The sequence below is a fragment of the Ruditapes philippinarum genome, unplaced genomic scaffold (genome assembly GCF_026571515.1).
Source record: "Ruditapes philippinarum isolate M1 unplaced genomic scaffold, ASM2657151v2 ctg3067_1_1_1_1, whole genome shotgun sequence".
Lineage (NCBI taxonomy): Eukaryota > Metazoa > Mollusca > Bivalvia > Venerida > Veneridae > Ruditapes > Ruditapes philippinarum.
In genome coordinates, this window is record NW_026858887.1 from 126,019 (window position 1) to 151,712 (window position 25,694).

General features: G+C 32.8%; 2 protein-coding genes across 8 annotated transcripts in view; one reads left to right on the forward strand and one right to left on the reverse strand.

The window, feature by feature from the left end:
• LOC132754567 (uncharacterized) overlaps positions 1-3,777 on the forward strand; it is a 101,929-nt gene extending 98,152 nt beyond the window's left edge. For 6 of the 7 annotated variants that reach the window (XM_060745214.1, XM_060745219.1, XM_060745216.1 and 3 more), the window contains exon 13: positions 2,153-3,777. In XM_060745214.1, the coding sequence (XP_060601197.1) occupies positions 2,153-2,874 (722 nt within the window). In that variant the 3' untranslated portion in view covers positions 2,875-3,777. Of the gene's footprint in view, positions 1-2,132 lie in introns of all 7 variants that reach the window. The other variant, XM_060745220.1, reaches the window with a different exon arrangement.
• Positions 3,778-8,396: 4,619 nt separating this feature from the next.
• Positions 8,397-23,590, reverse strand: LOC132754569 (uncharacterized). Its single transcript, XM_060745221.1, has 14 exons — positions 23,381-23,590; positions 21,929-22,062; positions 19,119-19,288; positions 18,343-18,448; positions 17,449-17,549; positions 15,923-16,084; positions 14,816-14,912; positions 14,167-14,233; positions 13,454-13,581; positions 12,620-12,870; positions 11,865-11,922; positions 10,969-11,183; positions 9,820-10,028; positions 8,397-8,996 (listed from the first exon to the last, which is right to left on the reverse strand). The coding sequence occupies exons 1-14, from the start codon at positions 23,422-23,424 to the stop codon at positions 8,798-8,800; spliced, it is 1,941 nt and encodes a 646-aa protein (XP_060601204.1). The 5' UTR covers positions 23,425-23,590; the 3' UTR covers positions 8,397-8,797.
• Between the last annotated feature and the right edge of the window lie 2,104 nt (positions 23,591-25,694).

A 25,694-nucleotide genomic window follows, 5' to 3' on the forward strand; every position in this document is an offset into this window, starting at 1 on the left:
TCCGAAATTTGTTGTTTTTCTTGGATTTTTACATCAGTCTACGAATTTTATTCTAAAAGTTACTTTGGCAAGTCTTTGATACTTAAATTTTGAAATTCTTTCAAAGCCATTTTACTCTTGACCTCTTTTACATATTTTATTTTTGGTGTTCGGGAGAGAAAAAAAAACAAGATATTTTTAAAAGCAATCAAGATTTAATTGTACTTGCTTTGAAACAGAGAAATGCTTTCAAGGCAAAACATGTGCAAATATCAGGCAAATATCAGGCACACATTTTAGTTTTCAAAATAATTTGTTCAGTGTCTCTAACATCCACATCGTGGGTAACACGTATTTCATTTGGACTTGTAAGATACAATGATATCTAGAGACTTGATGCATGCTTGAATATGTATTATAGCATTTTGTACATCCACTATATAGGAGTTTTATGACACTGTTCTGTTTTTTCTAACAACTGATAACAAGATCTGCTGATATAGTATTGAAAATCAGTTCATGTATGATATCATTTGCCATAGGAAATTGATAAATAATTAAGTGTTCCCTACATCCAGCATCCTTACTTCCAACATTTTCTATTGCACTGTCAGCGTTCTCGTAAAGAATCTCCCATCACGGAAATAGAGTAGAATACATTACTTAGATTTGATCTTATCGCCTTGAATTATTTCTTCATCTTTTATGACTTTAGCATATTTTGTAACATTTAGATTTTTATTTCTTTCTAAACATATTTCATAATCTAGCTCTATCATACTATCGCTATATTCTTATCTTGGTTTTTCTTAGAACTCTTATAACTATTCTAGATTATTTGATACTCTGTGATACTCTGTAGCTTTTGGAAATGTGTTTTAATTTTCTGTATCCGAACGACGACTGTCTGTAAAAAGCTTTGATAATTTACTCTATTTGTATATTAAATAGAAATAACCAGTCAGTTCTTTGAAACAATATTTGTTTCATAACTTCCCCTAAGTTTTGAAACAGCTGATTATTGTCTTGCTCTAGGGTTTTAATATTGAAAATCTTTTGAAAGAATTGCTTTTATTAGAAAAAAAACTGTTTTAATTTTGTATTGAGATTTAGAAGTAATTTTAAGTATCGTGTTTAACAAAGATAAGATCTTAAAAAAATAAAGAAGAAATATGCTTCAATGAATGCCATTAGTGTGATTTAGCGGAGAAAAGTCTGGGGATTTTGCGAAGATTTTATAAGCAATGTTTGTGACAACAGATTCTACCCATGTGATATAAACCGTCTGATCGTGCTTTGCATTGTCCGCTTCTTTTCAGTCAGTAGTAATCTTTCAATTTTCCCTAAACATGAGAAATAATATAAGAAATGGTTTTGACGAACAAGTTCGCGCGGTAAGGACTAATACACATTAATATGTCATGCTGTGTCATATTTATGCACATATCGTCGCTTCGTTCAACACGGCTGCTCGATTTGTGTCTTGTGTCAGTATTGTTAAAGCTTTGGTGGAATCTATTTTTTGTATAATTTTTGTTTATGGTAATTATGCGTATGGTTTTTGTTACAAAACAACAAGTGTAATAAAATATTTTGTGTAGATGAGTACTTTAATTGCCTTTAATTAATATATGATACAATAAAATCACAAATGCTTCTTAAATGTAAGCACTTGCATATTTTCTTACAAAGACGACTTGGAATGTGGGTTTATTTTATTCTATGTCAAGAATGACATAGAGTTATAAAAACTTAGTTAACCATTTCAAGATTAGATTTTACGCATATTCTGAACAAATATTATGCATACAATACTTAACTCTTAGCTCTTTTCATTTTAGAAATTTTATAGAAACTGTCTCTTCTTCTCGCTGATGTTTTCTTACCTACCCTCTGAAGAAGTCCTTCCCTTTACCTCTCTAAATTTCTATAATTCCTATTTGCATTTATCTGCAAGCATTTTTCAATGGCATGCTTGTTTAAAAGAAAAGCTAAAGTCTAATATTCTAAATGGTTTTTTACAACTTGAAGAGATGAAATTATTTTTTTCAAAATCAAAGTTAGGTTTATTTTTCAAAATTGTATTCGACGATGTGGGATTCTATTTTGTGTCTGTGTTGTATTGTCAGATTTCTATTAAACTTTTGTCCTAGACGCCCGCTCACGTTTACAGAATTCCCGCCGTCGCCGTCGCCGCCATCACCGCAAACAAAAACAACTACGGAATCTACAACCACGAAAACCACAACAACAACGCAAACAACGACGATTGAAGCAACAACGCCAAGCACAACAACAATAAAATCAACAACAACTACGACAATCCCAACTACTACGAATGAAATGGAAATGAGCGGTGATGGTGATGGAGAAATTCCCGAAACTATAGATCAAGAAACCTGTAAATCATTGTATAACAGTTGGTATGACCCCGATTTTCCTGGAGGAAGACCTCCGCCGTTGAGTCCATCTGAAGAGATTAATAAAGAACTGTGCCATCACCTGTTGTTTGTTGCGCAGAAAACGTGTCAGACTGGAAACAATCAAGTCGTAGTTACACCTAAGTTGTGTGCATATATAGAAAACTCTGAACTGCCTTTAATGAGTACCAGAACAAAACGACATAAGCATCACAAAGATAAAGTCACTGACGATGAAGAAATCATTCATATAATGAAAGATGAACCTTTTAGAGACATAGATAACATTGAGGAAATATCTGACATTTCATTTCTAGAATTAGACAAGGATCGTATTATTAAGCGTGAACGGTATGTAGAAATAGAGCCTAAGCCTCAGGCAGCTACCAGTGTGAACCGCTCTGCAGCGCTGTTTTATACGCCACTGTCATTATGTCTTGCAGTCGTAAGCTGTTTTGTTTTGGCGAATATATGAAAATTTTGAAAATATTCCAGAATTTTGCAATATTTTCTGCTGAAGTGTCTTTGTATTAGTCAATACAGTATATAAAACGTTTTGAAAATATGCTAGTATTTGCAATATTTTCTACTGTTTCATTATGTATTGCAGTCGTTTAGTGTTTTGTTTTTTGGTGAATATGTGAAAGTTTTGAAATTATGATTGAATTTGGCAAAACTGAAAATGCTGTATTGAAAATGTGCAGATAGTTTTGCAATATTTTTTATTTTGTTGTTTATTTGCTTTTTTGTAATGATGAATGCAAAACATGCCAAAAATGTTGTTTTATTTTTTCTTGCTGTTTTATGTCAATGAATATTATCAAACTTTTGAAAATGTGCAAGAAAAAAAAGCAACGATTTCTTCTGGTTTGTAGAGGTACAGATATAAAACGTTTTGAAGATGTGCCAAAAAAGGCAATATTTTCTTTACATAAGTATTAGTACATAATTAACGCTAGTGATTGAATAAAAAGAAGATGTCAGAAAAAAGAAATATATGTTTGTTCATCTATTATGGATGCTATGAAACGATATAGTTATAGTGCAAGAACAAGCACACTTTTGTTTTGGTTTATATTACAGAATACAATTAATATGAAACTTAGGAAAACATGTAAAATGTGTATCAATTTTGTTATTTTTAAATGAAAATCCTTGAACATTTGGAAGTGTTTAAAGAAAATCTATATTTTGTGCTATCCTATATGAAATGATTTATTAAATATATCGCAAGCGTTTTTTTTGCCGATTATATGCACATTATCATTGAAACATTTAGTGATGTACAAGAAAAAGGCGTTTTTTTCTGCCGATTTTTTTCATATAAATGAAGATATGCAAGGTGAAAATTCTAACTGCTGCTATGTTGTTGTGTATGTTTGAAATTATGTCAAGAGAGAACAATATATTGTTATTGAATCATGGACATTTATAGCGAAAAGGGTAAAATTTAATTTACATACTGAAATATATATTTTAGTTTAATATATTAAAATAGACTTTGGTATTTGAGCCGTGTCACGACAAAACCAACATAGTGCGTTTGCGACCAGCATGGATCCAGACCAGCCTGCGCATCCGCGCAGTCTGATCTGGATCCATGCTGTTCGCTATCAGTTTCTCTACTTGTGATAGATTGGTAAGCGAACAGCATGGATCCTGATCAGACTGCGCCTCCGCGCAGGCTGGTCTGGATCCATGCTGGTCGCAAACCCATTATGTTGGTTTTGTCGTGACGCGGCTCATTTATTAGTTGTATTTATTAGTTGTATTTTCTTTGTCATGTCTGGAATAATTGCACCATTTTAAATTGTGAAAGTGCCACCACAGTTCTCGTTTAGGGTTGATATGTTTTCTCCTCTTTCTGAAATCTACAAATCGTTCCAATTCCCAGTAACATACTTTTTAAACTCCATTGTGTCGTCTTTCTGTTAAATAACCTTTGCGAAAAGCTTACATTAATTCTATGTATTTTTCACATTTTTTTCTTCTTGATAGCATAAAGGTTTGTCCTTTTCTTTCATCAAAAATATCTGAAATTACCATAGTTTTAGATGTAAAAAGCATGTAAATATGTTTGGGTTTTTTTTTTGCAGTTGAATCGAAAAGTATGACCCCGACCGTTTAGTGCAAAAAAAAAAGAATTACAGTTGTAGCCTTGATTAGTATTAGTTTAAAAAAAAGAATATAATAATTAAACTAAGAGTACTTTCATGAAATGAATGACAATATCAATGAACTGATAGAACGTAAACCTGAAAAATATATAGAAAAAAAAATTGATGTGTTTCTTTAAATTGAATTGATTAAAACAAAAAGTGTTGAAGTGTGAACACTTTACAGGTTTTGGCTTTTTATTATATTGTAATTGTGTTTGGTGATCTAAGTACATAAATAAATCTTTTTTTATTCTATTCATAAATCATGTGTAAATGCCAGTTGGCAGACTGCTTTCTTCGAAGAGAAGGGGTCTTATTACTAGCATTTAATACTGTTGCTTTACACACCTCAAGTTCTGTATCCAAATTTTCTCATTTATCACCAAAAGTGGTGACGAAATTGCAAGTTATGTGAGGACGAAATTGTTAGTAATATAACAACAAAACTGCAATAAATGTGAGGACCCAATTGAAAGTGTTGTGAGGACTAATTGCAAGCAATGTAACAAAATTGCGGGAAATGTGAGGACAAAATTGTTAGTTATGTGGGGACCCAATTGAAAGTAATGTGAGGACAAAATTGCAAGCAATGTAACAAAATTGCGGGAAATGTGAGGACAAAATTGTTAGTAATGTGGGGACCCAATTGAAAGTAATGTGAGGACAAAATTGCATGTAAAGCGAGGAAAAAAAATGTATGTAATGTGGGGACCCAAGTGTAAGTAATACGGGGACCCAATTTCAATTAATTAAAGCACGATATGCAACAATTGTGAGGACCTAATGCAAGTAATAAATGCAGCTACAATTGCCACAATTGAGTTTTATATTGAATAGGGCAAAAATGAAACGGATTGACTGCGGGTATAAAGTTGGGCAACCTGTTTAAGTGCTAAAATGTTATTTTTCTTTATTTTAAGATATATGTGTATAAGGTATTTACATTAAGGCCAGTAGCTGTGTCAAAAAGTTTATTGATATTACGTTGAGATGCATATATTTGGTGTGTGTGTGTGTTTTTTTTCTTTTTATCAAACACTGTTTGTATGTCTTTTTCAGTAATATCGCTTTTCGCTAATTTTAGATATTTGTGTTGCTATAACATATTATACTGACGGCATGAATAAGTTGCTTTATAAAATTGCTGTTTATGTATATATGTTACTTATAAATGTTTAGATGTAAAAGAACACGATCATATATACTATCGGTAGAAATAATCCACGAGGTGTTTTTTTTTTAAATTCATTATGACGTACAAAGTTTTTTTTTTGTTTTTTTTTCGTTTCGTTTGTTGAGCTTTTGTTTGCTGTTTTAAACAAAAGTTGGAGAATGTAACTTTTTATGCCCCCACAATGTGGGAGCATATAGCGTTGCACTTGTCCGTCCGTCCGTCAGTCCGTCCGTCCGTCAGTCCGTCCGTACGTCCCGAAATCTTGTGAACGCAACTCCTCTTAAACCGGATGGCAGATTTTGCTTAAACTTACAGGGATGAACAACCTTAATGTGTAGATGGCAGTAAAGGAAGGAATTTTCGCTGCGACCAAATTTAACAGAATTATGGCCCTTTGTTGATTTTTTCACTATATACTATGTAGACATTTTGTGAACGCAACTCGTCTTAAACCGGATGGCAGATTTTGCTTAAACTTACAGGGATGAACAACCTTAAGGTGTAGATGGTAGTAATGGAAGTAATTTTCGCTGCGACCAAACTTTACAGAATTATGGCCCTTTGTTGATTTTTTCACTATATACTATGTAGAAATTTTGTGAATGCAACTCCTCTTAAACCGGATGGCAGATTTTGCTTAACCTTTTAGGGATGAACAACCTTAATGTGTAGATGGCAGTAAAGGAAGGAATTTTTGCTGCAACCAAATTTAACAGAATTATGGCCCTTCGTTGATTTTTTCATTATATACTATGTAGAAATTTTGTGAACGCAAGTCCTCTTAAACCGGATGGCAGATTTTGCTTAAACTTCCAGGGATTAACAACCTTAATGTGTAGATGGTAGTAAAGGAAGGAATTTTTGCTGCGACCAAATTTAACAGAATTATGGCCCTTTGTTGATTTTTAATTTTCAATTTGTGGCACATGTAGTCCAAAAAATATTTTACCTAGAGTCATAAGATTGACAGAACAGTGGAGTGTGGGGACATCCGTGTCCTATGGACACATTTCTAGTTAAAGTTAGATTTGGTTTCGTCTAATCTTATGATTATGTTTTCGATTATCATTTTAGGTCCTGAACCTTGTTACTAATGTTTTTTTAAGCTGAATTATAATGTAAATATATTTGACAGCATGCCATGTCCTAACTTTGTGCTAGCAATTAGGGAGATGAAAAAATTATTTTGCCAAATAGATATTATATTGTTTAAATGGGCTATATATGACTTAACGTACATAAGTATAGGAATTTGTGTTTTCTTGTAAATTAAAGCTGGTGGATATACCACAGTAGGTGAAAATTGTACATGATGAATGAATGATTCTCGTGCTTCAACGTTGTCAGTGCACGTGTATTCTGTAGCCTAATTGTCCGTGCAATCTTAAGAGGCAGTATTATTTTATACCAATAATCTTTGTATGAGGTGTACTTTTTGATGAAATTAGTTTACAATTTTTCGTAATAAAGTGCAAATTTTTAACTCTGGTTGTGTGTTTCTATCTCATATAATTCTCACTGTATATACCCAATTTGCGTAAACTCATCATTTGGCCTGCTGAGTTTGTGAAATAAATTTTCTGTGCTTTGAAATTGGAACATTCAACTTAATTAACGGATTTAAGCATTTACAAACAATAAAGGATTTAACTCACTACAGTGTTGGAGCAATACTTTAGACGCTTGCAGAAATCATGATCACAAAGTAGAAAAATATCGCTATTTTCACCGATTCTTCTATTTTGCATTCATTATCGTATATAAATCGGTGTGAACAGTTGAATTAGACATAATATCTGATGAGAAAGCGTTTTTTTGTCGTTTAAGTCTGTATTTTAAAAAAACAAAGTAGGAAATAAAGATATTTTTGTTATAGTAAAAAGATAATTGGTGACACTTGCAAATTGGTGAGTCGTGTCATAAATGTTTAACATACGCATATACTTCGTTAGAAGTTAGCCAAATGGTACGTAATATAATATTTAAGATATATGCAGTTACTCCGCTAGAAAATAGCCAAATGGTAAGTAGTGGGATATATATTATATGCTCCATAAGAAGATTATTCAAAGCCCAATGGTTTATTTTGGAATAGTTAACATGTGTTCTGTAAGAAGAAATCTCAATGGTACATAAATGGAAGTCGTATAGTATGTAACGGAACATTTAAGATATATGTTCCATAAGTTGTGAGCCAAAAGGTTCTTTATGGAACATTTAAGATATATGAGCCGCGTCACGACAAAACCAACATAATGGGATTGGGACCAGCATGAATCCAGACCAGCCTGCGCATCCGCGCAGTCTGATCAGGATCCATGCTGTTCGCTATCAGTTTCTCTACTTGTAATAGAGTTTGTAAGCGAACAGCATGGATCCTGATCAGACTGCGCGGATCCATGCTGGTCGCAAACCCATTATGTTGGTTTTGTCATAACACGGCTCATATGTTCATTGCTGCAACAAAAATTCCAGAAAATAAACTATCTAGTAACTGCACAGAGCGAAGAAACAAGAAGAAACTAAACGTATGCAAAAACTTTATTATGGTGCAAACCATACATGTAATTCAAATAGTGTAGTTTCGAATCAAAGCTCATTAATTTCTTTTAAAAAAGAAGAGAAAATTTATTTTGATAAATGTTTAAACTGAGATACGAATGAATCTTTAGGAAAACATGAGTTTTATAACATTTAAATGACGGTTTAAGAGCATGTTAAATTCTCATCACCTGAAGAAAATAACGATGAATGTGAAATTATTCTATGTGATATTAGCAAAATATATTAAACATAATAGTATTATGACTTCCATACAAAATACTAAATCACACTAGAACTGTATCTATTGAAAAAAAATCAACAGAACAGCAAAAATGGTTCCAGTCATTGGCCAATAAGTAACTTTTTGGAAACCATAAACAGAAGAGTAAAAACAAAGATTTGTGAAATGAAAAATAAACAGCCTGTCTGAGACATGCGCGTAATGGGCCTTAAAACAGTCGAATCATTAGAATAACCAGGTCATGTTTTTGTTATTTTGAGTCCGTCTGATTCGAATACATCTATTTTGGAACGAAACGTCTAAAACGTAAAGCAAGATAGGCTGCCACTCTTAAACATATAAAGATGATGGAAAACGTTGCTAGGTAACAATGTATAGGTAGGACCATTCCAGCTTCGTATAAGACGTCTTTTGATGTGATCACTTCCGTTACGTTCTGTACACATTTTGGAAAATTCTTTACGCTCGTACCATTACATCTGTAAAATGAAGAATAATATAGTATCACTTTAATTTTCATTTATATGAAATGTTATATCGCATATATAATTAATTTACTCTTAAGACCACATTTGATTATTATTATTATTATTATTATTATTATTATTATTATTATTATTATTATTATTATTATTATTATTATTACTACTATAAGACAACCATTTAGGATTGCTTATTTTCATTTTTCGAAGCTTATATGCAACACCACATTTTGTTAGATTGTCATGCTTGTAAATAATTTTTAAATAATGACAGTAAAAAAACAAAAGTTCAATGAACCGCATGAAAAAAAGTACAAAAACCGTGGCTAGGTTCGGGCGTTTACTATAATTGCTTGACTGTAGTCGACGCACTGCCAATGTTCCTTTTCAGTGGGAACCAGAGAGACCGCGCCTATAGAAGTAAATTTTTTATGTCGAATAGCAAGTTTAATTTGGCGTTGTCAAGTCTAAGTATTGTAACCATAGTTAGCGACGGAACCCTGTCCGTAATGTATTCGAGCAAAAATGTAATTGGACAATAGCAAAAAACCTACACTATTTGAAAGGTCATTATCAGTATAGTTTATACAGAACTTATTTTAGTTCGATTGTGTTTGAAGCTGTTAGCTTTTAGATACACTTTCGAATCCGTTCCTGGAACCAGTCGGTACTGAGCAATGAGTGTAACATTTCTTGCCCAAGAAAACAACGGCTTGCCCAAAACGTGGGTTGAACCAATGCAAAGAGCAATCCTTAGATTTGGCCAAGTGCAACGCGTTAATTACTCGGCTTTGTCGCCAAAAAAATTCACTATACTTACGGGACTGGTTCCATGTTGTCGAACACTATGAGACAAATTGCACTAAGTGGGTAATGTATATGGGAGAAATATTTCACCCAGGAGATCCAGTGAGGTATTGACTGTGTAATAAAGCCACTGAATAGCAAGGCGATCAGAATCAATGTATTTGTTGTTAAAAAGGAGATCTTTACGTTTGGTATGGCAGCTCCAAGGAACAGCCCCAAACCCTGAAATGTAAAGCATTTTATAACTGTTTATAATATACGAACATTATTCTTAAGTAAGGCATTTTACTAGCATAAGTGTTTGTTTCTAACATATGTACCATTGAATATCAGTTTCTGAATATGTGTGTACTATTGTCACGATAATGGGTTGGATAAATGTGACATGAATCTATTCCTATGCATTAGATCCATCGAAAGGTCAATTTAAAGATAGAAAGCAGTTGACTACACGTGCTTATTTTTTACTATTTATAAAATTATACAGTAATTCGCAATTCGTCATTTTTTACATATAAAGAAACCGGTTCCATAAGGCTTTTCACGTGCGAGTGTAATGTCATTTGACACTTTTGTTTTGATTATGAAACTACCAGGGCCGCCATTGCAGCATAGCTCCCTGTGACAAGCATGTTAAAAACATGCAACATCGGCGCGTGCTCACGTGATTTTAACTGTCAATATGTATTTTCTCCGTTAATGTATACCTACGAATGCAGTTTTTATGCAATAATTCTCGTAAATACTTGTTTCATTAATAACTCAGACTTATTCCTATTATTTTGAATATGATATTCTGACATGAAACTCGTTAAAATTCGGCATATTTCGCTACTTTTCGTGTAACAACAATGAAGCACTGTGTTTGAAACATCATGACCATTAATCATCATCAATTACACAATTAATTAACAAATAACGGAAAAAGTTGAAAATTTATAAGTCAAGGGGAACATGATTAAGAGCTCCACATATCTTATTTAAAGTTTTTCAGTATATATTGGATATGAATAGTGAGAAAATTGACCGAATATGAGCGTTCAAAGGTTGGATGGATATGTATATGGAATAAAGTTTGAAATATCTGTCCGAAGATCAGTAACTATACAGAAAAGAGTATTAAATACTGCAAAATAAAATTAATACTAAGCTGGTACTGTACCTGGGCACTAAATACACTCATTATTAGTATTGGCCACGTCATGAAGAACTCTTGAACACCGTTCAGTCCCACCATCCAGTATACAATCGTATAAAACACTGTTGGCATAATAAACAGCAACGGTAGCTCGCTAACTGACTTGGCAAAATAATAAGCTGACAACCTGTAAGCCCCCGCAGCTCTTTCTTTCGACACCACGCCTATTTCCGCAGGAACTGAAAACGGTAGTTGACATTAGTACATAATTAAGTACAATTTTCAGTGTAAAAGCAATTCGTTATACAATGTAACATTTTTCACTAAAAATTTCTTACTTGGTATAATGCAATTTTACGCCTTTGTCATAATTTGATTAAAGGCACATTAAGTCTCAGAAACAACTTACTTTTTGCCTATATTACGAGGACAAACATGAGTTTTTTTAGCGATTATATAGTGGTTTTATTTATGTTAGCAGCATGTAACCTGAAAAAAGTAGCGCATGAATGAGAAATTACGAATTATAAAAGAAGCAAAATGTAAACAAAGTACATGTAGTATTTTGACTTCCATACAAAATACTTTATCACTAGCTACATCTGTAACAATTGCTAAAGGAATAACAGAAGCAAAAGATGGTTCATGTAATTGGCTAATTATTAACTTTTTAGAAACTACAACAGGGCACCAAAATAAAAAAAATAGAGAAATAAAAACAAAAGTATTTCTGAGGCATAATTTTTGTCACAGTTTGATTAAAATGTAATTGTGTAGTTTGATTCACAAGTTTGCTTTAATTCTATGTCAAGTTAATTTGGATGATACTTTGTCGCGGTTTTATCAAGTAATGATATATTTATTAATTATAGATACTTCGTATTTGATCCATAATACAGGCAAAATTATATCAGACTTACATGCTAACACCGCCTCGAAAGCTGGGGCGAACGTCCAGAAAGTTACACAAAAGAAGCACTGGAAAAAATAGAATTAATATATAAGATTGAAAATCTTTACATCGTCTTAACAGCTGATAAACTTTAACAATTCTTCCTTACTTAATAATTTAAGTGTCTATATCAAATTCAACTTTTTCATTATTTCTTTTGGAAGTAAAAGAAAATTGTCAGTTGCAAAGACGATTGCCTAATAACTTTTTCACGGACAACACAGTTATACGTTTAAGGGACTCTACTGTATCCCAAAAGCTTAAAACGCGAAATTTGAAAATCTAATATAGATAAACTGGGCTCTCGAAACGGTAAAGTATGAAATGAGTATAAAATACAAAGAATTAAAGAGATAATCGATATTAAAGGTTCTTAGCTCGATTCGAGTAAATGTGTTTAAACGTTTTTAGATCATTTTACACAATAAAAATGATTGTTCTCGACAATGTAGTGAGCAATTGCACACGTTATTGATCTAGACCTTCATCACATGTTCTGTTTCTCCCTGATAATTCATCTCGGACATCATGTCTAATGGTCATTTGTCTCTCAGCGCTGATTTAAAAATCATTTGGGATTAGGAGTCGGTTACTTGCCGAGAAATAATTAATTACTGATAAGGTATTCATGAAAACCGGTTTGGTGGACTGACCAACGAGATATGACCAAAAAACTGCGTTAGAATCGGCGTAAAAACAAATGAACAAAAATAAATGACATACTGCGCCCATTTTGTCTCGCGCTACGTCTGCACTGGACGATATTTGAAAAAAGAGCATGCTAGCAATGCCTGCCATAAATAGATAATGGCAAACGTCATAAAGATGTAATATTCGTCCTTTTGATTGCTTGAAATTCCGCCATGACAACATACGAAACTGTGTATAGAAACTGGTCGGCCATCTTGGTTGCGCAGACGACTTTGAAACGCCAATGTCAAAGTCATCAAGTGTAACAATTGTTCCAGACGAATCTGAAAAAAAGAGAATAATGTATTTTTCTACATCGATTATTTTTTAAATAAATATGTCAGTTATTTCATTTCAAAGCATTATAGTAAGAAGTAAAGAAATATAAAAAAGGGAAGTTTTACTCAATAATTTTCTGTGGGATGTGCCGGGTTTAGATGCATGGTACCTAATAACCACAGTTTTACAGATGTTTATAGACGGCGTAACAAAAAAGACCTTCGGTTGTCATTTTATAGATGACCTTTTCCTTACAATTCTTACTCCCACTAAAGAACCCCATTTATTTGTTAAAACATGTACACTTTTATTTAATTTTATAACTCTTTCTGTATAACGTGTCCTTATCCACTTAAAAGAAGGACACAATGAAATTCATCCTCTATGTCAGAAAATTTACATATTTCACATTTTCTGTCATTTAATTCGATTCTATTTTAACTGTGCATTCCTGTTGCAATACGTTACATATAATCTGATAGTCTCAATTTTGTGATAAGATGATGGCTTAATTTATATATTTCGCCCGAATGCTGGTAGCTTGTATTTTTGGTTGAAAATACGGCTATACAATTTTAGCATACTCACGGCTTTTGGTGATAATTGATGCTGTAGAATCACTCTTACTGAAGGGAAGAGGACTAGTGTTGTTGATTGATAAAATAATTCCATTATCAGCATTATCTTGTTTTAAACTCAATTCATTGGTAGAGAATCTGTTGATAGACACAAATTAAAGAAATAATACATTTCATTGGCAAAACATGTGGTGTATAATGTTTAAATAATGGGTTAAAGAACATGGTATGTGCACATCGTTGAAAGAATGTAGCGCTAATTCAGTGAAAAGGCTGTCATAAAAAGAGCAAAATGTGAACAAAGTGATGTTTTTACTAAGACAAAATGCTTAAATTTATAAGAAGAAAAAAATGGTTCATCTATATAGTCAATGAGTAACATTTTGAACAATGTAACATTAACCAAAAAATAGAATAAAAAAGTTTTGATAGATAAGAATATTACAATTTTGGGGATTCGTAGGCCTCTTAAATAGAAATAAAATCATAGAAATTCATGTTCATACGATAAAATCGGATGCCAAATAGAAAACTCGAAGAAAAATATTTTCGGCAAAACTTTATAGAATATAATAGATCGTTTGAACTAAATATGGACAAGGAATCTTCATGCGTCAGTGTGGCAGACGCTTTTCCACCAAACGAATCACTGTCAACACAAAGAAGTCCAAACTTTGCCAGTAAGCAATGTACAATTATTTGATAAACATAAATGTAACTTACGAGTGTTTTAGTTTAAATGCACACACGATCTCTTCAATTTTATACTGATCAGCTTTGAGCACTTCAACTGAAATTTACGATACAAACTTTAACGCTCATATTTCCAGAAGGCAATGGAAAAAATATTTTCGACAAATTATACAAACTCCATATACAGGTACATATTTAGCTGTACAAATCGTATACATGAGTTTTAAATGGGTTAACTTGAGTGCCTTTATATGATTTAAAAACATACGTTTTATATCAGTGATACAATTCAAATATGAGCCGCGTCATGACAAACCCAACATAATGGGTTTGCGACCAGCATGGATCCAGACCAGCCTGCGCATCCGCGCAGTCTGATCAGGATCCATGCTGTTCGCTATCAGTTTCTATACGTGTAATAGAGTTTGTAAGCGAACAGCATGGATGCTGCTCAGACTGCGCGGACTAAGTTTGGTCGCATCGGTTTAAGGTAGAATTTTCATTTCAATTTACGAATAACATTACCCATATTTTCTTAGAAATTATTGAAGAAGTCATTATAGTAATAATAATAATAATAATAATAATAGTTATTATTATTATTATTATTAATAATAATAATAATAATAATAATAGTTGATGATGATGATGATGATGATGATGATTACAAATATCTTACGGAAGAAATCGGCTGGATTGCACATTTCGTCACATTTAAATCCACACGTTCCGAGAAAATCTAACGGCTCTTTGTGTGCACCTCCAAAATAAGCTACCTGAAAAGTAAGTTTGTATTAATAATGTTGCCCTAAAGATATTCCATACATTTGATATTGTTTAAAAGGTGCTCTGTTGCACCGTATCAACTTACGACGTATATAGCTAACACGTTGGTTGAAAACGTATACAGTTTACGCCGAACTGTGTTCGTTACTTAACAACGTATACGTAAGCTGTACACGTTGGAAGCACCACTGATATTAAATCTTAAAAGCGAATTTAAAATTATTGCATATACATGTATTAACTGAGGCCTTTTGAACATAAATATATGTAAAAAAATATAACACAGAAATATACTCTTGATTTCAAATGAAAATCGTATTTTATGCAATTCTTAGTCCAATTAGCATCATTTTTGGGGAAATTATCGCAATTTCAAACGTTTTTTCTTGAGTGACTGAATGACATAACATTTTTGCGCACAAGTTTTCGTCCAGTCTTAAATTAAATTAAGGAATAAACCTGTCCAGTCCTGTCATGTCATCCCTTTAAATTAACACCTACATTCACTTATACGGATCATGATAATGCCTTCAGATAAATTTCTTTGCAAGCTATATTAGAAGGAAAGTAAATTTGCTAAAGTACATAATAAATCAATTAGTTAAACAGAAAACGTTCATGGTGAAATGAAAGAAAAGCCGGCGTTACTCTTGGCATTTGATTCGTTGTCTAAGACCGGCGTGAAGAAGAAAAAGATCGTGAGATATCACGGTAGAACAAAGCAACTTGTCAATTATATATTGCGCCGTGTCATGACAAAACCAACATAGTGCGTTTGCGACCAGCATGGATCCAGACCAGCCTACGCATCCGCGCAGTCTGATCAGGATCCATGCTGCTCGCTATCAGTTTCTCTACTATTAATAGGGTTGGTAAGCGAACAGCATGGATCCTGATAAGACTGCGCAGATGCGCAGGCTGGTCTGGATCCATACTGGTCGCAAATCCATTATGTTGGTTTTGTCATGACACGGCTCAATTATTGTAAGTATTTTTATACCTTGCCCCTTGCCAGGAGAAGTAAGGTGTTGAACATGTAATAAATCTGACTGGATGGTTGATGGATGCTGACGATGATCGTTTTATTATGTTCTCTAGCGAATTTCTTCATCTGTTTGATAAGGGACAGGGCTGTGCTGGAGTCCAGGCCTGATGTTGGTTCCTTAAGTGAAAAAAGAGAGGCAAGGATATTATTATAATGTTATTTCAAATTTATCATTGTTAAGTATCCTTCGAATATATTACAAAATTTGATGATTATTTGAGGAAAGGCACATTAAGCCACAAAAAAAATAAATACGATTTTCCCTCTAAAAGGAAAGTCAAGCCTATGATTTATACCGTTTTCATTCCAAATTTCAAGCATGTTAGTTGCTCTATGAAGAAAACAGCGTTAAGGGGAAATAATTTGTTCTTTAAGGTAGAAACTTAAAGATAATGGAGATTTTGCTCCCATGCAGATACTTAATCTATTATGTAACAAAATATAAAAGATAGTTCAGCTGTATGACCATTGACATTTGTTTATGAAAAACTAACAGAATACAAAATAATATACACACCAAACATTTTTTGAGAAATGAAAAAAACAACATATTGAAGGTATACTGAGCATTTAAAAATAGACTTTATATCACTGCATCCAAACTACTGTGGATTCGGTAGGTCGACGCTACTCGAGTGTGTGTCTGCTCGTAATTAAAATAGTGCACGTAGTGTCGTGTTCCTCTGTTCCTCTGGAACGTCACAATATGACCTTAACAGTGTCGATATGACTCAAAATCCAACCAACAAGAATTAAACAATTGTCTTGCCATCTTAAAATGTTCGTTGTTCTAATCTTTATTAAAACGATTAGATTATTTGCAAACGGATTTACAAGTTTTGATGAATATCAAAACTGTTGCGGGGCCTCCGAAGTCGAGTGCTTACCCCTCTCCGCTGTGTGTTCATATCCCGTCAGGGACTTTGGATAATACTATCTGTCATATGTTGCGGTTCGGACCGGAATATCCGTCCCGAGGTGACCCGCCCATTGGGCGGTAACGAGGCTTGCCGAGTTACCGCCCATGGGCGGGTTACCGAGGGACGGATATTCCGATTCGAACCGCAAACATATGTCAGATATTTTTTCTTGCATATTCTACAATATTCCATTATATTTTAAATTCTTTATCTTTATTTTCAACGGAAATTTATATCATTACAGCCGTAACTATTTTCTTACAACAGCGTATGAAATTGCAACTTCATTCATAACGGTAAAATGACGTCATCCTAAGCGTGCCATTGTATAGCACGCGACTCATCTGGCACCCCCATGCCAGATGAAATTTCCGGCATGGGTAAAACACACGGAAACGCCAGTCTGCTATGCAAGAACAAGTGAACCTGTGGTCATGAAATATAAGATTCAACCCCGTTTGTTTTGTTGTTGTTATTAACAACTACACAGTTCATGCGTTATTTCTAAAGCGTCCGTATCTCTATATTTATAAAAAAAGGTATAAAATATTTTTTTCTTACATCAAGTAGGAGTATATCAGGATCTGTAAGAAGTTCACAAGCAATACTCGCTCTTTTCTTTTCTCCCCCGGACAATCCACGTTCAAACATGTCTCCAATAACTAGACAAACACAAAGTATAACGGACAGGTAACTATCAATTAAGAAACAAAATGTTTAAAGTTGCATGCCTCCAGATGAGCCAAAATATTTCAAGAAAATTCAAACTTGAGGAACATGCACAAAGATTTTAAGAAAAGTAAACATATTCACAGTGTACCCTGATATAACATTTTTTTTAATTCAACGACAGATAAAAGAAACAAGAGGGAAATGGTCGTTAAAGTTGAGATTGCAAAAGATTGCAGAAAATGCAAAGTTCACATCTTAAAAAAGGGTGTTTCACTCCTCCAAAAAGTAAATTTTTGATACAATAATTTTATATATAACACGCTGTTATACTGTAGTAAAAATTTAAACATGCGTTTTATTTTCAAATATCTGGAAAAAAGTTATCCCTCAGAAGCATTTTAACAGCAAAATTACATGTAGACTCGGTTTGATTGAGTCTGATATGAGGGATAATGAAAAAGTGTTACATCCCTAATGCCCCCTAGCACCTGCTTGAGCGATACTCAATTTTCAACACTTAAAAGTCCTGGAATCAATGATCCCGAACCGAAGGACAAGGAAAATATAAGGACATTGAAGTGAAGTATGGGGCAACTTTTTACGGCAGCCACATAGCACTATAAATATCTGAAAAAAGTGATCCCTCGGAAGCATTTAAAAAGAGACGGTTTACATAGGTGGCTATGTAAAGGTAGTAGTATAGTATACATAGAGAAACAAAATTTACTCATATTCTGGCTAAGAAATCCCTTAAAAGGTATGGTGAAGCCCCTTTTTTGTTACCTGTGTCCGAACATTTACGCATATCTAACATGTTTATAATTTCATCTATGCGTTCCAACTTTTCAGCACGTGATATATGCTCCGGTAACCGTATCAAAGCCGTAAACTGAAACAAAATTTGACGTCAATATAAATAACAATAATCATAAAGCCACTTTAAGCCAGTATATGTCAACAGGCTTAACATAGCCACTAAACGTTTTATATCTATCAAAAAAAGATACTGACAACGATTTAAAATGACCCCATCGCATTTAGCATGAACCATAAAAAATGTTGTTGTTTTTGATATCGGTCGGTGTCTGAAATATCAAAATACAAAATAAAGTAATAACCCCGTCAGTATTTGGTATAAAAAAATAAAGTAAACTGAATATACAAATATAGGATAATTTCACACAGTTATTTTTTCATTCTAAAATGATATGGTGTAAAATGAACCATTCATTTCGGAGTAAGTATTACCCGCGTAAAAGAACAAAGAAAATCATTCACCTGACCAAATGCAATAGGTAACAAATACAGTGCTTTAATGAAATACAACCCCATAATGTTAGGCTTGATATGAAATATACCTTGTAAAACTATGTTAACCTCGCAAAAAATCTATCATAAAAACAAACAATCAACAAGAACTTACAAAGAGCTTTACACGAGTCTCCAGAAAAAAATCAGCAATAATGTGTGACCTGACACTGCTTATATAAATGGTTACCCACAAATTATGTCCCTTGACTTTACTTTTCCAGTTATAAAATGGTTGTGAAACAACTTACGTAAAGTGTTTCCCACAACGTTAGGCGAGAAAAGAACACATCTTGCTGCAAAACGAACCCAAGTCGGCGTCTCAATTGTTTGTCAAATGATTTGCCCGACAGAGTTATCTTCCCTGACGACAATGATTGTCTCCCTGCTATAGCATTGAGCAAGGTTGTCTTTCCGGCACCTACAAAGATTATTAGTAGTCTACACAACTGTGGCTTTCCATATTAAGGATAATGATAAAACGTGTAAGATTTATTGAGCATAAGTGCATATACCACCAGGTCCCACTTTTTCATTTGGGTGAGTTATCACAAATGTCAAACACCCACATGGCAAGCGGACTGCTTGCTATTAAACAAAAGTGCTAGTCGCATTGATTTGACCTAAAATATGTTTGATCTTGTTATTCGTGTAATATAATATCAATATATTAAAAAAAAATTAAAATAGTATTTTTGTTATATTGTTATAACAATATCACAAAAATCAGTTATATTGTTATAACAATATCACAAAAATCAAGTTTTTTTTTTTTCTTTTTTGTTTTTTTTAGTTTTTTTTTTAATATATTGATATTATATTACATGTACATGAATAACAGGATTAAACATTTTTAGGTCAAATCAATGGGACTGGCACCTTCGCTATTAAATAAAAGAAAAAAACACTCTTTTGTATAAACGTAGTTGTGGTTGTTGTTGTTTTTGTTTTATATGGGTTACTTATGTTTCTTTAAGAAATCAACCAATTGAGCTCTTATTCAATAAGAAATGAGCCTACATGTATATGACTTATTCATTTGAAAACGTGCAGAAAATGGCTTTTCATCGTATAAACTATGGGTTAGTATGACTTCGAAATAATAGTAGCAAGCCAATATGAGTCTTATTCATTTAAGTTACAGTCCAATATTACTCTTATTCATTTAAGTAAAAAGCCAGTATGACTATTATTCATTTAAGTAACAAGCCAATATTACTCTTTATCATTTACGTAACAAGCCAATAAAGCTTTTAATCATTTAAGTAAAAAGGCAATATGACTCTTATTCATTTAAGTTACAGGCCAATATTACTCTTATTCATTTAAGTTACAGGCCAATATTACTCTTATTCATTTAAGTTACAGGCCAATATTACTCTTATTCATTTAAGTTACAGGCCAATATTACTCTTATTCATTTAAGTTACAAGCCAATATTACTCTTATTCATTTAAGTTACAGGCCAATATTACTCTTATTCATTTAAGTAAAAAGCCAGTATCACTATTATTTATGTAACAAGTTAATATTACTCTTATTCTTTTAAGTAACGAGCCAATACCACTATTTTTCTTTAAGTGACGAGTGTTTTATATTCAGAATTAAACATATTCAAAAAAGAGAAAATTGTTGATTTTTATTCATAAGGAAAAAAAAAACACAAAAAAACATCATTCTTGTGTCAGAATATAAACTTCCGCGTGAAAGCAAAATATACCCATCATATAAAATAGTATATTTCAATAATTTATTTGCACTTTGATTGTTCTGACATATAAAACAGTTATATGATGACAAAGTGTGATTTTATTGGTGTTTTGTGTGACAGGAAAATTTATTACTAGGTGGGTGAGTGACACTCAGTTCAAGGTCAAAAAAATATAGATCTATATAAAAGTAACTTCTTCCGACAACATAATTTGATATTATGCATATTGTAAACCTAGTCCCACCCAACGGGGAAACTTATCCCGTTTGGGGAAAATAGGCCGACTGTTTACTTTTCGTCTGAACCCACACTGACGGGCCAATGCGATGGCCAAAAGAAATAGTTTTTTATATATATATAATCATGATAGCTTAATTATACAATTAAATTTTGAAAAGATTATTCTTATATACGATAGTATAATTATGCATGCATCATGATGGCTCTAATATAGAATATATTTGTATGGGTATAGGTATCACCCAATGTACAATATAGTATTATCAACATATGATATTACTACTAGACAAACGTTTTATACACGATGGCTCTGTGCGATAGCTTTCATACCTTTTTAGTGGCTGATCATCTTAAAATATATATGTCGGCTGCTCATCTTTAAATATATATGTAAACTATATGTTCTAATACAGCCATTTTGTTATTAAAAATTATAAGTACATTATAATATAGTAATGCTATTATTTTTATTTCTCAAAGGCTTTTTAATTTTGGCGATAGTTTCTTTTTTGGACATCTGCTGCATCTGTTGCTTTTTGGCAAAAAAGATCGATCAAAGTGAATTGGTTTTTCATATGAAAGTCAGAATACTACTTTGTTTACATTATAAAAGATGGTTCAGATAATTGGCCAATGAGTAACTTTTTAGAAAACATAAAAATATAGACCAAAAATAAAAAAGGTTTAAGAGCATTTTTGAGGCGTAAACAATAAATATAAAACTGGTTGCTTACTCAGAAAAAAACATTTTTTAAACTCTTTAGAAAGGTCAAACATGTTTTAATGATGGGTTTAGAGCATGTTACATGTTTAACAACTGACGAAATTCGTGCTGAATGTGTAGTTATGTGTCGTAAAGGTAGCAAAACGTAAACAAAGTGGTATTTTGATTTCCATACAAAATATTTTTCACTATAATTATACCAATTGCCAACAGGGCAATTGAAGCAAAAATAGTTCATCTATATAAGTTTTTGGAAACGGTGACAATATATCAAAAATAATAAGTTTTTGAGAAATAAAAATGATAGCATTCCTGAGGCATAATGTGCCTTTAATGCGTTTTTGCTGTATATTAACTTATATTTTATGTATTTCAATATAAAATACCTGAAGGCCCCATGATGGCAAGAAAATCTCCACTGCATGATGAAAACGAGATGTTGTTAAGAATTTGCGTCGTATCTGCTGCCACAGAGACGTCATCAATACGTAACACCGTATCCAAGGCAACTGTTTTCATCCTGAAATAACAAAAAGGGGAAAGGGTTAATGAATTTACTTTGAATGCGTTTCTTTCAATAACAGCTATATTTTCTTTATAACTTTTATTTTATTTTATTACTTTTTCATTAAAACATGAGAAAAGTGGGGCTTTTTATTTTTTTGTTTTTCATCTATTTGAAATAATTTTTAATTCCAAATGCATGCATTTATATCATTTGGCGGGTTACGCTCGTGAATATATTTAGAAATGTTAACTTCTTCGTGTTTACTAATATTAGAGGTATCTTTTTATACCATTTCAATTATTTCCGTATTCGTTGGCCGGTATATTAGATTCGTTTTTCACAAGCATTATGTAAGCCACCACAGACTGAGAGCAGACCAAGTTATTGTAGGTATACCATGTTTGCCATACGACACAGGCAGCGTGCCAGATTTATGGAAATAATGTCATGTGTTGCTTTGACTGTGCAGAGAGTAGGCGATTTATATTTACCATATTGGCATACAGCATACCGGATTTATATAAATTTATACCATATATGGCTTAAATTGTGCAGAGCATAGAACAGGCGGTTTATCAATTTTGCCATGCTTGGCATTCGTACACCGTACCGATTTTATGGAAATTATAGCATGTGTGGCTTACATTGTGCATGCAGAGACCAGGCTAGATTAGTGAAGGTATACCATGACGCAGACGGCGTGCCATATTTGTAAAATGTCTGATTGACTACAAAGAGAGCAAGCCAGATTACAAGATGTAGCATTTCTGGGTTATAAGTAGATCGACAAAAGCTTTAATTGAGCCGCCTCTCAACAAAACCATTATAATGGATTTGCGACCAGCATGGATCCAGACCAGCCTGCGCATCCGCGCAGTCTGATCAGGATACATGCTGTTCGCTATCAGTTTCTCTACTTGTAATAGGGTTTGTAAGCGAACAGCATGGATCCTGATCAGACTGCGCGGATGCGCAGGCTGGTCTGGATCCATGCTGGTCGCAAACCCATTATGTTGGTTTTGTCGTGACACGGCTCAATTAATGAAAATAATCAACAATGATTTTACTTTAGAAACTTGTCACCGAAGTTATAAAGAAAAACAGAAATATTGGTTTCTTCCTCTCTCGCTTTAATTAATGATTTGTTTTCTCTCAAGTGTTGAGACAATATTGTTTAAACGTACAAACAAGCAGAATTTTGACAAAAATGCAATAATGATAATTTAATACAGACCCTAATAATTTGTTTTGATGAAACATGCTTAATCAGTATCTAGATAAGAAAAAAAAGTATTAAATTTAAAAAAAAAAATAGAAAAAGGCACAGTACCTTGGTGAAAACATGACTTGTTGTCCTTCTTTTAAAAATGCCATAGTCAAGCGAGCATGCTTTTTACAACGTGACTTCAGATATGCAGTTGCATTCAATGGTCAAAATAATGAAAAGATTAACCGATCACGTTTGTATTGGCTTAAATATGTGTTATAATGACGAGCGTGCGGTTAAAGAATTATTTTTACCGTAATGCATCAGACCGTAAAACTGACCACGACCAAACCAAGCGTTTTATCACCTCATGGTGTCCGATTGCTTGATGGCTTGTGAATGCTTTTTGTATAGTTGTAGTAAAAAGGCCATCGATACTCTCTAAGATTTATTGTTTTGTTTATGTGTTTGTCTTTTTTTGTAAACGATATAAACTCCACAGTTTATAAAATTGCAGAATGAACAGAACAAGTATCTTTATTTCTTCCCAAGGTACAATGCAATACAACATGGGGATATACTATAAACAGATACAATTTGATAATAAACAAACTTCCGGTAGCAATTTATCAGCCGATGAATAGTATTTTGATTTAATTAAAATAGCATGAGATTCAATGACATTTGAAGATAAAGATGTTAATTTTGGGGGGAATCCTTTAACACACAATATTCATCTGATGATACATTTCTCTAAGTATATATCTTGGAAAAGAAACTTTAAAGTTAATGTGTATATCATATTACTTTCAAATCATTACTATGTTATTGTATGTTAAAAAAAGGAAATGAACATTGGCGCACTAGAGTGTCTCCATTGACATTTTTATGCTAGTTATTCTTTGAAAATAACATTTAAATGTACAGTGATACATAAACACTTGCATTTGAATAATATCTTATACATAAAACAAAAATTTTAATATGATCAGCAAGCTATATATAGAGACGCAAATGTTTTAATATTGTGTTTTATGAGGTTTTATATATCGTTAAGTACAATACGTAATTATACTGATGTCAAACTCATATTGGACCACAGGTTATTGGCGTGGGACCAAGCCCTACCCCCCCCCCCCCCCCCTTCAAGAGTACCGACAGCAGGACCCGTCAATACAAAATCAAACAATTATAACAAAAATATATTTGATATTATAAACTCCATATGTGATATGAAAGGCCCTGATTTAAATAAAAGGCAAAAATGTTCAAGATAATTATTTAAATTCACCATAACATCCTACGAAGAATGAGCATGCGCGAAATGCTACTTCCGTTTCTATGGAAATATCGTAGTGTAAAAAGGTCTATAAGAATTTATAAGGATATGCTCGAATATTTTATATAAACTTTGTAAGAGGCTCTTAAATTGGAGTCGACAAAAAGACATTTTTGAGAAATAAAAGTGAAAACTATTGTTTGTATGATGCAAGATACATAAATTGACAAATATGAAATGTATTCATTGCAGCTGTGTGATTTTAGGTTGATGTAATATATTGACTCGCTATTGGTCAGCTAGTATTAGCCACTAGCTGATAAGCCCCGCCTAAATTCACCTGGCATCACCTCTATGTAGTATCATTAGTAAATAGATTTAGTAACCAGACGGCTGCGTTGTTTAATCTCTCTACCCATGCTTGTCCAGTAACTATGTTATAGCAGACATTACAGTTTCTGTGAAAGGTTTCAGCTGGCTGTATTGGCCTAAAAGCTTCGAAAACTGTGTACGGATTAAGACTTACTTTTGTCAAATTTCATTTACTCACACTATACATTTTAAACGTTATATTGGATTGAATTAATCGTTTAACATACTTTTACCTAAATGTACGTAATTCTCGAAAATGATAATTATCACAAATCTGATGCCAACCAGTGAAGATATGACACTTATATTTTTTTACCTTTCCGCCTTCTTTGTTTGATATAAAAATGATTGGTAATTTTTCTTAATGGCAAACGACGAGATATTTTGCAAATATGTGAACAAGTATACAAATATACTCAGTCGCTAGGCTGGCATAAATTCTAAGGTATGTATAGACTTTTCAACATAGTTTTAGTTTTGAAGAATAGTTAACATGTACTCATCATAAGTATCTTAAATTTTAAGATATTGTAAAATGTAAAAAAAATCACCGGAAGTTGAGGCAGAGTCCCATACAACGAAAGAACATGTAAATTATGTAACTTAAATATCGGCGATGAATACCATTACACACTTGAATGTTCTGTGTTGAAAAGTTCCAGAAGAAAATGTGTTCAAGCGGATATCTACAACAACAACAACATAAACGTTTATTCATGCATGTCAGGCTCATATACAGAACGACGACAGACAATAAAGTTATAAACAATTTATTGGTAATTACAT

What these genes read in the sequence shown, in the direction of transcription:
- LOC132754569 (XM_060745221.1), bottom strand. Translation starts at nt 23,424, where the DNA reads ATGGCATTTTTAAAAGAAGGACAACAAGTCATGTTTTCACCAAG. An exon ending in TGCCATCATGGGGCCTTCAG is followed by an intron (nt 19,289 to 21,928) that starts GTATTTTATATT and finishes TAATCTTTGTAG; the next exon opens with GTGCCGGAAAGACAACCTTG. An exon ending in ATCAATTATCACCAAAAGCC is followed by an intron (nt 12,871 to 13,453) that starts GTGAGTATGCTA and finishes TCTTTTTTTCAG; the next exon opens with ATTCGTCTGGAACAATTGTT.